The sequence below is a fragment of the Syngnathus floridae genome, chromosome 19 (assembly GCF_059516105.1).
Source record: "Syngnathus floridae isolate MCC-2025c chromosome 19, RoL_Sflo_1.0, whole genome shotgun sequence".
In the NCBI taxonomy this organism is placed as follows: Eukaryota; Metazoa; Chordata; class Actinopteri; order Syngnathiformes; family Syngnathidae; genus Syngnathus; species Syngnathus floridae.
Genome location: NC_142431.1, coordinates 4,193,306 through 4,208,701, shown reverse-complemented (window position 1 = coordinate 4,208,701; position 15,396 = coordinate 4,193,306). Strand labels below are relative to the sequence as shown.

General features: G+C 37.8%; 1 protein-coding gene across 14 annotated transcripts in view; it reads left to right on the top strand.

The window, feature by feature from the left end:
* The window catches only part of nrxn3b (neurexin 3b), a 152,913-nt gene that overhangs the window by 133,952 nt on the left and 3,565 nt on the right, over nt 1-15,396 (top strand). For 11 of the 14 annotated variants that reach the window (XM_088362765.1, XM_088362760.1, XM_088362755.1 and 8 more), the window contains one exon: nt 7,295-7,373. In XM_088362765.1, coding sequence (XP_088218891.1) covers nt 7,295-7,373 — 79 coding nt within the window. Of the gene's footprint in view, nt 1-7,294; nt 7,374-14,301; nt 14,858-15,396 lie in introns of those variants that run through there. The other 3 variants (XM_088362766.1, XM_088362769.1, XM_088362767.1) reach the window with 1 other exon arrangement.

The following is a 15,396-nucleotide window of genomic DNA, read 5'->3' as shown; positions in this document are numbered from 1 at the left end:
TGGAACAGTCATTTATTAAATCCTATGCTAAGCTTTTTCACACAAGTTCGGAATTTGCAATGAGAGACTATTTTCTCTTTGGTCTTCAATTGAACTTTTTTTTTTTCCCTCACTGCCGTTCTAACTATGTAAACATTACATTCCTTTGGCTGGTATTGATTTAATTAAGTATCACCAAAGTGGAATACAAAATTTTACATCCTTTTTGTAATTCTAACACAAAAGCTTATCAGTCATGGGAAAGTGGGATGATAACCATCTTCACTTTTAATTTGTACTATGTTGTGTGCTTGGCTGAAGCAGTTATTTTTTTTCTTGTTATTCTATTCATACATTGCAGTTGCTATTCTGTATATATTTAAATAATACCAGATGGTGTATATGTGGCTTATTAACGCTATTATATGCTTTTCTATGGTTTCGCAATGTTTTTAATCCTATTTTCAACATCATAAAGCGTTTCAGATTAATCCGTTAAGATTACATGTTAATCTTAATGGTTATATAAAGCTGATAGGTAGGGTGCAGTTATGATTTTTTTCTTTGCATGATGGATGAATTCCAAACCTACCCAGAATCAATTCAAATCCAAAATAGAGAGAGTGCCACTGCTTGTGAGTTACTTGGTGTGAGCTGTGGCTAACAGCAGCACCTAAGTGTGCTTATTGCATTCGCTTATAAATTTTACTATTCCCGAAGTTTTTAGTAAATGACTATATGATGTTTTTTTTACAATAATTTCACTGTAGGCTCCATTTCAATTTTCATCTGCTAAAAATACAGAATATAAAATCATTAATTTGATTTGCACTCATTAAGTTGAACCCACATGGAACCCATGCGGAAGATGTGAAGCTGCCAGCATCAGCCGTTACAAAACGCCTACATTGATTTTATATCGAACCCTTGAAGTCATAATAACCGTTCACCGTGAGAAATTGTGAAAAGGATTGAAAAGGAAGCTCCAAGCGGATCCCACAAGAAGAAAGTGCAAGATTGAAACTGCACTATTGGTTTCGCATTTCACACATTGTGACAAGCAACTTTTTTGTACAAACTGTAATGATAAATTCTCTTTGAATACTATTACCATTTATTATATATTCTTTGGCAGTGGCAGAAAACCAACAAGTATAATTCAAGTTGTGCCTCAAATTACTTTACATCCATAACTGTGACTTCGTATTTTCCAGCAAAACGAATTTCACGTTAATACACTCAGCAATGCCGCTTCATAAAATAGAAAATCATATTGTGAGATGCACTCAAGTCAAAGTTTATATTCTGCCATTTTACAGTGGTTTATATATTTAATAACAGTAAGGTTTGATCAAATGTAGAACTCAACAGAAGTCTTGTCTGTTTTTGGCATAGGCACGCTGAGTTTGTGAGTAAGTCTGTTTGTCGCAAAGCTTCCCTGATGACCTTGTACACTGCGGCAGGGGGGTGATTAAAGATCAGGGCCGAAGACCATTTCCTTTTCCAGGAGAAGATGAACGACCCTGTTTGAAAGTGGCTGCCTTTGGCCTCGGGGCAATTAGAGTTTTCTGTGTGCCAGCAGCCCTTGCTGTGCTGCCTAGTCTGGCCTTGAGAAAAAGAGAAATAATCGCCACATAACCAATTTTGCTGAAACCGACACTGCGGGGTTGAGCAATCTTTTGTTAGCTTTATTTGTCTTTTCCAGTTTGTTCGTCGCATTGAACCGCCCGATTTGTTTATTCTCTATAAAAAAAATTGTTTAGGAGATCATGACGCTTGAGGATTTGGCTCTACAAGTTGATACTGGAATGTTTGAATTGATCCACGGACATGACACCAAATGAAAATAAATATTAAATGTTAAATACAGTTTTATAATCTCGCATATATATATTATAAGTAGCTTGGCACAGGAGCAAGGTTTTTATTATTTTTAAAATTGTTCATTTAAATATATGTAGATTTTCCATCTCGCAATTTGTGATGCCATTTCCATCAGTCTTAGAACTTTTTCTTATCTGGCACCGAGTGAAGAACATGGCCAGGCAGTGTGACAGATAAAGAATAGGGCACAGTGCCATTGAGTTGCCGTGTAATACAAGCGTGTGCCTTGTCAGACTGCCAAAGCTGAGATTGAACATGATAACAAGTACAGCACACTGTCCATAAACCTCTAATAGAAAGTAGAGGGACAGGAAGAAGTGAGATAGTTAGAAAGTACCGTATTTTCCGCACTATAAGGCGCACCTTCAATGAATGGCCCATTTTAAAACGTTGTCCATATACAAGTCCATATATTTGGACACGCCTGCTATAGTGGCTCAATATTGGTCTGTATATAAGGCGCACCGGATTATAAGGCGCACTGTCGACTTTTGAGAAAATTTGGTTTTTAGGTGCGCCTTATAGTGCGGAAAATACGATAGCCTTGAATATTTCTATCTATAAACGCACACGGACTTAAATCGATCTAGTCAGTTTTGTTATTTTAGTCCTTTAATAGAATGATTTTAGCCATGTGTGTATGAAGTTATATAAAAGTTCAAGGTGACGAAGCGGCACCACAGGGAATATTAAGAAGTTGCTTTGAACCATGTCTGTGATTTGCCCTTGCTTTTCCGTCGTCACTTTGATCTCGCAACGTGTAACCATATTGCATATCCATGGCAACTGTCTGCTGGGATGAAGCGCTTGAGGAAAATTGATTTGTCTTGGTTCTTCGTTTTTTTTCCTCTCATCTGCTCAAGTAAAACACACACACAACAGTTTTAGCCATCAGGCATTCTGCCATTGTAAATAAACCAAATTGGGTATGATGGAAGAAGTAATGGGCTTCTGTAATGTGTTGTTTCTCAAAAGGCTTTTGTTTCTCTGTTTCCTTCACCCTGTAGGGCAGAAAAGCATTTGAAGGTCATTTATTATGACTGTGGTGTGTTCAAGAGCAACTTCCATGATGATATGACTCAGTGGAATACAGTCCGTGCTTGTGTTCCTCCTATTCGCCTCCCCAGACAGTGCTATCATTCTCATACTTCATGTCATGTTTGCAAGCCTGGAGCGTTTTAGCCTCTACATTGCTTTTATTGACCCCGAGGGAGAAAATGATAGACTGTTGAGGCATCAGAAGCTGTCGAAGGGTTCTCGGAAATCAAAAAAATATTTTTTTTGTGACATGACCACTACTTCTATTACTACCGTATTTTCCGGACTATAAGGCACACCGGACTATCTTCAATGAATGGCCCATTTTAAAACTTTGTCCTTATATAAGGCGCACTGGACTATAAGGCGCACCATTAATGCATCATGTCAGATTTTTAATCTAAATCAAATAATTCTCCATTTTATCTTTTTTATTTCAACTTCAGACGCAACAAATTACTTTATAATCACAAAATAATGATCCATAGTCTTTTTGATTCATGATTCATAGTCCTCAGCGGGCCACTTATGATTGATTTCATGACACAATGCTTCGGGCCAGCTTAAATTTAGGAATTTGGTCCATATATAAGGCTTTTGAGAACATTTTAGGTTTTTAGGTGCGCTTTATAATCTGGAAAATACAGTACTTAATCCCAAGCGAAGAAGAGTTGCTTCCTATTTTACGTGGTTCTAGTTTGTAAGAACATGCTGCTGGAAATAGCTTAATCTGCAATTATGGTAATATTGTCACATGAGTTTTAGGGTTTCACAACTAACCCAAATAAACTCACTAAGTCATTTATTGCAAAGGATAAATATATCGGATTGTTTTCTGTCTACATGTGCTCCACCACCATTTGTGCTCAAGTACCTGAAAGGGTTATAACGTAGCACTGATGCAAATGGTTAGCCTGTCTATGACAGTTTGCATTGTTTGTTAGCATGCAGCTAATTTACGTTATTAAAGCAAAGATATGTGACTTTATTAAATTTAATTATTTTTGTTGTTTAATTGGACAGAACTTTAACTGGGAATGTTAACTATTTTCTATTTTTGCCTTGATCCATCTTCCGTGTGATTGCTGTTGTGGTGGCGGATCTAGTTCTTTCAGCTGTGAACATTAGATCTTTGAGTTGTGACTGATGTTCCAGAAGGCTGTCTGTCTGCTTGTCTGTATTGATCCCATGAGGAATCCTCCTGGTTGATGTGCAGAAGCAGTCAGAAGTAAAAGCTCTTTTAATGAGGGTTGGTTATTTATTGATTTTGCTGTTGTGTTTGTGGTGTTCGACTCAGAACGATGTCATCGAGATTAATCAGGCGTGATGTTTCAACTGTGTCCTGCTTTCTGTCACAGTAGATAGCATATGTTGTAGAATATAGTTTATGTCTAAATTTGTTAATATGAATTTTGTTAAATAAATTAAATAAATGCCTCACCTCAAATATCTGCCATTTTTCCGTATAAACAAACTAGGAAATATGGTTTTTATGGGGTTGGGGTCAAGTTGACCCGCACTCAACTCATCCAAGCATGACTTTATGGAACATCTTTTGTGCGCACTCATGCTGGACCAGAAAAAGGGCTTGCAGGAAAATATTTGTGGAAATGCCGCTACCTGGAATTACAGTTTTACAGGCGAATAATTACACAAAACAATTTTTTTATTTATTTTTTTGCTACTAGAGTATATCCCGCTCTACGCTATGGAGATTTAGAGAATTGGATTTCCCCAGCTGTGAAATCAGTTTTTGTAGTCCTGTTAGCCAACCACATCATTCGGCTCTGCTACTGTAGGCTCACACACACAACACACACACGTCAGTTTATGGCTTTTTTGCACCCCAACAACTTCCCTTTTCCTTTTTGCTGGCAGCCCTATGTTGTTAACGCGCGAAGGAAAAAAAATGGATTTTTTTGGGGGGGTGTCACTTCCTTAGCTCTGTATTAGGCAAACGCACCTTCGGGCCTTCATGAGAAGTGCTTCAATCACAACCCTTGAGGCATAGATGCATCATGCGTTTCATGAAGATAAATGGACTTACATCTCGCCGGCTTGCAAATGTCAAACATGTCACTTGAAAGCTATTTTCTCAGAAACGCAATCAGCCACGTAGATGACGTGGCGTTTAAGGGGTCACTGATCGGTTTGAAACTGAAACCTACCTCTTGGGTGATGATTAATGCAAAGGAGGGTGACATTTTACAAATCATTTATTCATATTTTTTTTTACCACAACTAATTAATTTTGTGTAATTGATGCAGCAATCAAATGAGGTAGGATTTATGTTTATTGCCTCCATCACTTACATGGAAGGAGAGTAGATTTGGATTACAGAGAAATTTTGAATTAAAGGTTGTAAAACACAAAAAACTACCTTAAGTTTAACATTTAATTCTAAATCTGTATAACATTTACTCTTCAATCTAACACTAGCTCAGTTCAAAATATTCAGGTTGTAGAACTTTTCAACTCATTTTGTCACTCCAACTGAAACAGTTGCAAAGAAAAGACCATGCACTGGAAATAATTGCAAAACAGGAATTAAGTCAAATTTGATTTTTAATCTTTATAATCTGTGTTGTGTAAGAATTTAAGCAATCAGGTGGAAATTGCCGGAAGTTACTCTGAAGTGTCCATTTCATGCCTTTGTGTCCTCACCGCCCACATCTGTTGTCATCATCATCATCATCATCATCATCATCATCATCATAACAAGCAATATCCAAGCCATTTACACCCATAATGCGGCTTCAATAAATAATGTTACATTTACCAGAGGTCTGTAATTTACATCAATTTTGCTTAAACGCACCATTTTCCAGCCTCCTAATGCCTGTGCACTTAATTAGGTGCAAAGTGTACACAAACATGTTCCTACATGTTGGGAATATTAAATATTTGGAATATGCGTTATCCACATCTCAAGTATGCTCTGCAGGCGGACCTTTTCAAAGCAGCATTCTGAGCAGGGGGGTGCGCCTTTTATTATTCTGTCAAAGCCAATGATATTTAGAGCCCCATGCACGCAGCACCACTGCAAAACTCAATCAGTGTTCTGATTTCATAACCCTGCTCGGTGACAGCACCTGCTTTATTACCCTGCTGATTCATTCTAATAAACAGCGACTGCTCGGCACAGCTTGAAATACAACCTACATCCTCCAATCTTGTCCTTCTTGGTTTTCCCCTCCAAAAGATGAAAAGAAAGAGGACTGTTGCAGGGAGAAGGAGAAGGCCATTAAGGTGTGTGTTAGAAGTGGGTAATAAAAAAGAAAAAGTTGAATGTCAAAGTCAAGACAGGTGGACAAATAACCAACTGTTTCCCAGTCTTTAGTCAACAGAAGATTTTTAAGCCCTTTCCCATAAAAGGCTCACCAAAAAAAAGGATGCATGGGTTAATTATGCACTCGTACCAAAGCCATATCTAATAAATTAACAATTCTTTCTTCTCTCTGTCACTATACCTATTTTGTATTTATTGTATACTGTATTTTTCATGTTTAAATTTGATTGTGAATGGTATTTAATTCCCTCCTAAATGATGTGCTTTGTTTTTGTTGGTGACCTATCTTTGTATCCATCCATCCATGCATCCATCCATCCATCCATCCATCCTTCCTTCTTTACTTCCTTCCTTCCTTCCTTCCATCCATCCATCCATCCATCCATCCATCCATCCTTCCTTCCTTCCTTCCTTCCTTCCTTTCTTTTTTTTTTCTTCCATCCATCTATCACCCATCCATCCATCCAATCATCCATCCATCATTCTTTCCTTTCTTCCTTTCTTCATCCATGCATCCATCCATGCATCCATGCATCCAACCTTCCTTCCTTCCTTCCTTCCTTCCTTCCTTCCTTCCATCCATCATTCTTTCCTTTCTTCCTTTCTTCATCCATGCATCCATCCATCCATCCATCCATCCATCCTTCCTTCCTTCCTTCCTTTCTTTTTTTTTCTTCCATCCATCTATCATCCATCCATCCATCCATCCATCCAATCATCCATCATTCTTTCCTTTCTTCCTTTCTTCATCCATCCATCCATCCATCCATCCATCCATCCATCCATCCATCCATCCATCCATCCATCCATCCATCCTTCCTTCCTTCCTTCCTTCCTTCCTTCCTTCCTTCCTTCCTTCTATCCATCATTCCATCCATCCATCCATCCATCCATCCATCCATCCTTCCTTCCTTCCTTCCTTCCTTCCTTCCTTCCTTCCTTCCTTCCTTCCTTCCTTCCTTCCTTCCATCCATCATGTCACAGCTTATTTTACAGCTAGCTAGGTATCTCCACTAAATTGACTGTCCTAAATATTCCTGTTTAAAACATACTTTGTGTTTATATATATGAGTGTGTGTTTGTTTGCATTTGTGTTTCCATAGACAACAGATGACATAGTTTCATCAGCCGAATGCTCTAGTGATGACGAGGATCTGGAAGAGTGCGATTCCGGACACACAGGTGGGATGAGTGTGTCAAATTGTGCTTGCTCGGAACCCGAGTCAGATTCCCCCCCAATTGTTTTTGATTTTTTATTTTTCTGCTTCTGAGGAGCCTTTCCTCTTAGCATCATGTCCCATTAGAGCTTCAAGTGTAACTTAAAAAACTTCTAAAGCTTCTAAAACATTGTCACACACAAATTTAGTAGGATTTTGTCATAAAATATCATATAAAATAAATTTGAAAAAGTGTAAATATGAAGTTGGTTAAAATTTAATGGTACACAACAGTGGAACCAAGACATCTGTTTCGTGATTCACTCCCAATGCGTTTGTACTGTGATTTTTTTCCACGGAAATAATGGTAAAAAAAAACAAAAAAAAACTGTACCGAAAAGTGATATTCATATCCTATAAGTGTAAAAATATAAAAATCCCAAATAGGCTAATAAAAAAAAAATAATGGGTGTTTGCCATTTCTGGTCCACTTTTAGTTTTTTTTTAAATTAGCCTCTGACAATGTGTATAGTATATTATATTTTCAAAACCTGTTTAAAATCAATATACTACTGTATATCACCAAAGGATGTTCGTTAGCCAGAGGCTAACCTGCACTGCATTTATTTACAGAATAAATTAGTGAATTAATTTTCTGTTGTGTGTCTTTGTACTGTACTAGAATATATGTACAGTATTTTTTTTACATACGTTTTCCGAATCCTACCCAAAATATAGGTTTAAAATATTCAGGGAACTTTTTCATATAACTTCCTACTAAATTCTTGTGTGTGGTTTTAAGCATCAATTTTCAGAACTTTATGTAGGTAAATTTAGTTTATATGCACATTGACAGTAAAGTAAATGTTACACTTATTTGTAAATAAACACTTATATAAGGGCCTGATTTACTAAGATCCAAAATAGCGACTTTTTGCAGTTGACTGTAATTTGATAAAACTAGAATTGAAGTCAATTCCGCATTAAGAACTGTGACGAATAAAATTAAAATACAACTCACTATAATGCTAATGTCGTTACCATTAAATTTTGACGTGGAATAATCAAGTCAACTCGTCGTCTAATCGGTTTAGTCCTTAACATTTACTAACATTGCAATTTTTTTACTCACATTTCAAATAGTGGGCGTTAATTTTGAGTTCGATTACGAGAGCTGTGCGAAAAATTTGGGAGTGCAAAATAAGTTTTGAAGTGGTGACAGAAATCAATTGCAAAGATAATTACAACAAAATAAAAGCCAGATTTGTTTGATTTAACTCATTCCGAACATCCTGCGTAATATTTTCGCCTACTTAACAAACCTTGAGTAAATCAGGCCCTTGAAATTAGAACGATTCCAACATCCAAGTTACACTTAGCTGCGGGGGTCACACTGGTTACTGACATGATGGCATGCTGATACTAATTTTGGTCTCTCAGCATTGAGTGGAGAGGCAGCTTTACTTGCTAAAGTGCAAAATTAGCATCCAGCCCCCATGCCACCCGCACTGATGCTACAAAATGTATCCGTCCTTTTCCTGATTTCCTCTTGCTGTGGGTGTGTCTCCTTTGACTGAGGATACATTTTGAGTTTGTTTGGAGAACAAAGATGCTTTCAGCATAGACACCGTGGTATGTAGCAGACTAACTGCAACAGAGCCTCTTCCTCCCTTACCTCCTCCTCCTATTCCTTCTCTCTTGTTTGTACCTCTGTTTCCTTTTGTTGGAGGTCTGCCTTACCTGAAACATTCTAATAGAGAACAGATATCCTCGAATTTCTGTGCGCATTGTCTCTTCCCTGTACACAACACGAAAACACATTTATGCAACACTTTAAATGGGATCCGAAAAAGATTATGCTAATTGGAAAGGGGTATTTTTGAGGAAGCTTGGGTTTGACTGCTCAAATCACAACACTGCTTAATGTTGAGCTCGGATCGAATTGACTTATAATCACGGTTGTAAGTGGAAATTTTTTTCAGCGGGGTGGCCAAGTTGACGGAACACTTTAGTGAGACGTGGTCATGTAAGCGTGCCATCCACTAACAGAAAAAAAATGATAATTTCCCATAAGTGTGTGAGTAGTCTGAGGGGGGAGGCAATGATCGAGGTGGCCACCACATAGCTCCGCCCCTGTTTATAATAAAGTTAGAGAATACAGTCAATTATTTTCCTTTTTTGGTTACACAGATAATGTGACCTACCAGTAACATACTTGGCTGTATAGTATTTGTATGTCCATATATTAACAATATAAAAAGAATTATTTTTTGACATGTCCTTGCTACTTTAAATAAGTCACATGAGACGAGACGTTAAACCCTTATTGGTTAATTATATAATTGTAGTGACACTATTGCTTTTTGTCAATATATTATTGACATTAAGAGAATATTGAGGTGGAATAATAATACTCAAACCCAAGTTTTGTCAAATATGGAGGGTTGTAGTGTGAATTAAACACAATAGCCTTCCCTCATATACATTGGTGGCTCACATACAAGTACACACTTTTATGTACCCGGATCGTACATTTCACCATGTTGACGCAGAAATTCATTTCTTCATTTCTTGACCCACTTTCAGCCGTATGCAGTTGCATGACCTGGTGTTGGATTTACATTCTGTTTTAATTTTGCTTTGGTTTTCTGTGATGCACTTTTTTTGTGTTGATTATGGTTCGGCTTTTGATTTCTGTTTGTTTCATCGTTTTTGTTTTGGGATGGTTGAAGTAGTATGGGACGCGACCGGGGCAGTTTTTTTTTTTTTTTTGGGTGTCTTTCTCATCATCCGTCGTCACATCCTCCAAGCAAGGATAGAGCCGCCGCTCCTCCCGTTTTTGCCTCATCTTGTGCCGCATGAAATTTTGGTGGTTGGAAAAATTCAAAGTTCTCCTCCTCATCAAGTTTGTGTTGATTTATTATTTTGTGCCATATGGCTTCGAAACAAACATATCCCCTCATTGTCGGAACAACTTAGGGAAATGAAAGGCAACAAAATCTTTTATTGCCATCATGTTTTTGTTTTTGCCTCATGCAGGCGACCCCATTCTGTCTGAAGAAAGTTGTGTGTGTGTGTGAAAGAATGACTCCCCTGCCACCTCCATCCACACTCACCCATCTTCTTGTCCCGCCTCTCTGCATATACTGTTTGAATGCAGATGGCATAAAAAGACTTTTATTGCTACAAAGTATATCTGTTTTTCTATTCTATCTGTTGCTCCAAGTAGAAGGCATTTGTGGCATGTACCCTGTATTGGACCGTAGTGCAGCTCCAAAAACTAACAAATAACCCCCACCCCCCTCCTCCTCCTCCTCTCGACATGGCCCAGCTTCTGCATGTATATGATTGGCCTCCATTCTGCTACTTCTCTGTCTGCTAACCTCCTCACCAAGCAGGCTTGTGCAGAATGTGGGAACACAGCGGCAGGCCTGCTCCTCCCTTTGAGATGTCTTGCGTTTATGCTTGAACTTGTTGTGATGTCTCTCAGTCCTGTCTGCTGTGTGTGTGTGTGTCTTATGGTTCTGTTGTCTGTCCTCTCTATGTATTAAAATAAAAAAAAAATGTTCAACCCTTTTTTATCCCATGTGGGTTCCACAAGAGAGCAAACAAGGAGATTCGTGCCCACTTGCATTACAAGTAGTGACCTCAAACAACCATGAAAATGACACTGAATTTAATTGTTTTAATTGTGCTGCAGCTATAGAATACAATAGAATAGAATAGAATAGAATAGAATAGAATAGATCTTTATTGTCATTATCACATGTACAACAAAATTTAAAAGCGCCGACCGATCAGTGCATCTGCTAAAATAAAAAAAATACAAGCTAAAAGTCTTTACAAACTGAAAAACACACAAAAGAACATACACAAACAAGTGACACACACCCATATTTTTAAATGTATTATTATTAATGTAAAATTAATTTTTAAAAATTTATTTTTAAAATGTAGACATGTAAAAGTAACATGGGTAAAAGCTGTTGGCAAATCTGCTGGTCCTTGATTTAATTAATCTGTAGTATGTGTGTATATGTATATTTACATGTGCATATGTATACACACACACACACACACAATGACCAGTCTTTGGATAAAATCAATGTGTAAAATCTGATAGGTGATAAAATCTCAGATGCACCGCGTATGAATAAAAATAGGCCTGAACTTTTTCAATGTCATGTGTAAAAATATCAACAAATCGTCAGCAGTCCCGTTACTTTTTCAAGGTGATTTGAAGGCATCAATATAATATTCAGCCCGTCCTTTCATGGCCATCTGCTAATCAGCCTGTTACTTGTGGGAGGTGAATAAAAGTGCTTCCGCAGATCTCTGAGCACAATGCAAGTCCTCAAGTCCTCAAATTACTGACTCACAATTTTCAGGGTTGAAATCACATTGACTTGGTTAGTGCTGGTGCTCCAGCTTTCAGCTTTCATGGTGTTGCCCACGTGGTTAAATCCCTTACTCGCGGTCAGGATTCATCTCCATTTGGACAGTTCAGCAAATGCAGGATAGACACGGTAAATGGGAAAGTGAAGAGAAGTGCCATTCAACACATTTCTGCATCTGCGACCTTTAAACTGCTGAGGCTGTCAAGCCTATCAAGATTGTAGACTTATTTACTTAATATTGCTTCGGAAGCCTGTAGGTGTAATATACGAGAGATTTTTTTTTTTCCCTCTCAAGGGCGATGATAAAATGCCTCGAACAACCAGCCGGTGAAATGCTCTCACTCGAGAAAATGATCAGTTCTGCTACTCTTAAAGATTATTCTTTTTTTACCGATAAAAGGCGCCAGTGCTGAGATTGTATCCCCCGACGTGTCTCTCTTTAAAAAAAAGAGAAGCAGCTGTGTGTCGAGTGAAACGGAGACTTAGAATATTTTCGTCGAGGCTGAGCTTTCATCCGTCCAATCGCGTCCATCTGGACAAGCGTGGAACACAAACAAAATTTGGGTAGGCAAGCAAAGCCAAAGCTCCGTGTTTACTGAGAAGATGCAAAATGCTTGTGCAAGTGCTTAGCTAGGATTAAAATGTTTACCAGAACATCAAGGTCCTCAACCTCTATTTGAAGCCCCTTTTTTAACTGCAGCAGGTTTCTCTCTAGCAAATGCTTTGTGGATAAAAAAACAAAGCAAACAACAGAGTGCGAACTCTGCCAAGTAAACAAGAGCAGAGCGAGATCAATTTTACCTTGAACGGAGTCACTTTTGCTGCTTGTGCACTGCAAACATATTTCTTGAGAAGGAGACAAGCTAGAAAAATATTTGATTTAGCAAAGCATCCAGAGCTAAGGCTCAAATATGACAAGATGGTAATGTGGGTGATTGGCATACATCACAATGCTATCTGAATATTATTCAATGAGAACTACCGTATTTTCCGCACTATAAGGCGCACCGGATTATAAGGCGTACCTTCAATGAATGGCCCATTTTAAAACTTTGTCTATATATAAGAAATATACATTTGGCCCGCGACTTTGGACACGCCTGCTGTAGTGGCTCAATATTGGTCCATATATAAGGCGCACCTGATTATAAGGCGCACTGTCAGCTTTTGAGAAGATTGGAGGTTTTTATGTGCGCCTTATAGTGCGGAAAATACGGTACGCTAAAAATGCTAAAAGTTTATCAACAGTTGTTAGTGAAGTTGTATTTTCTCTACTTTAAGCAAGCACGCTAATTCACAGAATAACTCAAATTCACTCTCTCATTAGCTGCTATACATTTGCATTACATTTTTTAAAGACAGCCTTGCCTAAAAAAAAAAATACTTGAATGAACATATTGGTAGCCACACCTCATTAAAAATCCTAAACTCTCCATTTGATCTCTTGTGGAACCCATGACCTCAACTTTTTATCTGTCAGACGAAGGCTGTTGGTTGCTCATGAATGACTAATTAGACTACTTTGACCCTTTTGCTGGGTTATAGGACAAACTAACATGTGGTGCTCCTTTATCCCTCGTTGAATTGCTTACCAATGCTTCCTTTGCCTGAGAAAACATCCTGCAGCCCTTGGTGACAGGCACCCCCCCCCACCCCCTTTTCCGTCAAGCCTCTACCCTTAACATAACTCCAGCTTGTTGTAGTGGTATTCTGTTCTCTTACTCTCCCTAAATGCAACTTACTTAAGCATGCATTAACCCAACGTCTTAATAGTGCAATTTGAAACAAACATATGGAAAAATGTTCCTCTCCTTTCTGACGTACATCCAGATTGCACGCCCTGTCCTGTGTTTAAATTACTAACAAAAGAAATGTATTTCACTAATAATAATGTTTATTATTAGTTAAAGGAAGGTGGTGACACTTGACCTTTAAAATGTCCCTCCTCTTATTGTCTTCCTCAGTGTGTGCTTTCTGGTTGTTCATCTTTGGTATAGTGTGACAAAATTAATGCCTTTCTTTCTTGCTTATTTATTTATTTTGATTTATTTTTATTTCGTCCTTTGGACACATATATGTTCCCGAGCATATATGTGCACCTTTGTTTCTTTCTATAAATGTCAAGATTTGAAATCTCTAATAATTTGCTAAGAATGACGACTGACAATGTTTCTTATGATTGTTTTCTCAATTAGACTTGAAGCTTCCCTTTTTTTTTTCTCTCTGTGAATCCGCACCAAAAAGAGTTTGAAAAAAAAAAAAAAAAATCGGAAATGGACGCGCAGAGAGAAAAAAAAAAAAAAAGCACCTCCAAAGTTCGAGCCACTATCTGTGCAAAGTGTTTAAATGCTGATCTCTACTATTTTTTCTTGTCACTTGATGCCTATCTGAGATTGGAATTGGAATGTAATGACTTGGTGGCTTTGGTGCATGGCAAAGAAGTTGCAGCTTAGGGTTTGTAAAACTGTCAGTGTTGAGAGTGCTGTTCTCTTTTGTAGATGGGCATGTACTATATGCTCATTGTTTGTATATCCCCACCCCCTCCCTTCCTTACAGCCAAAAGCTCTAATGCCGCCCGACCGCTTCGTGCCGCCTTTACATGGACATGGCAACTGATGTACACGTTCACCCCCATCTATATCATTTCCTTCCTAGTATGTTCATAGATCCGACCCCCCCGTCACCCCCCCACTCCCATATCCTTTAACGTAGACATTCTAAGATATATACAGCCGTCATTTTGTTCATAGCCAATGAACAAGGTAGTAAGGATAATGAAAAAAAAGGCATCCAGTGAGGCTGTATAAAATTAACTAAAAAAATTATAGATTTTTTTTTATACTTAAAAATATATATAAAAATATTTCTGTGTATATAAATATACCCTGAAGAGAATGGTGACGATTATTTTTCATGTCATGATGTGTGGATGTGTATGTGTTGTTGCCTCCCTGTACCATCCTGTTTAAAAAAAAAAAAAAAAAAAACTATATATAGAAAATAATCCAAAAGTGTAATCTACATATAACTTGTCCAAAGGCATTCTTACCCAACTTTCTTTTGTAAACTTTTTTTTTTCTTCCTGCCAAAATCATGCGGGCAATTTGTTGATGTAAGTTGACAAAACCGATGGTATGCTTTTCTTCCTTTCAAAAGTGTCTTTTGTAGGCTTCTATGATTTATTATTTTCTTTGTCGTTTCTCTCTTTCCGAGCTGATTTTATTTTTCTTTAATTATTACTGATCCCTTTCTGAATAGCTCTATCTGTGGCTTTACTTTGTGAATGTTTCAACAATGTTTGCTCTAACAGGAACTTTTTTTTTTTTTTTGCAATGCTTTCATTCTTTTGTTTTGGTTCTTTCCATCATTTCTGTTGCATTCTCTTTTATTTTCCCTCCCATGTTGCTGTTTCATAAGGTTTGCATTTTTTTTTCTAGTGCCCTGTTTGTGAGCCTTTGCAATGTACAAACAAGCCACTTTGGCAAGAGGATGAGTAGCTTCAATGCACATCTGAATGTTTTAGAACTCAACAATCGGGTTACATCGGGGAACCTCCTGATGTCGATCATATTTCGTTCTGCCGTGGAAAATAGTCGTCCTCCTTAGAAATAATCAAAATAGTCCTATTCAAATCCAGTGTGAAATTATTAC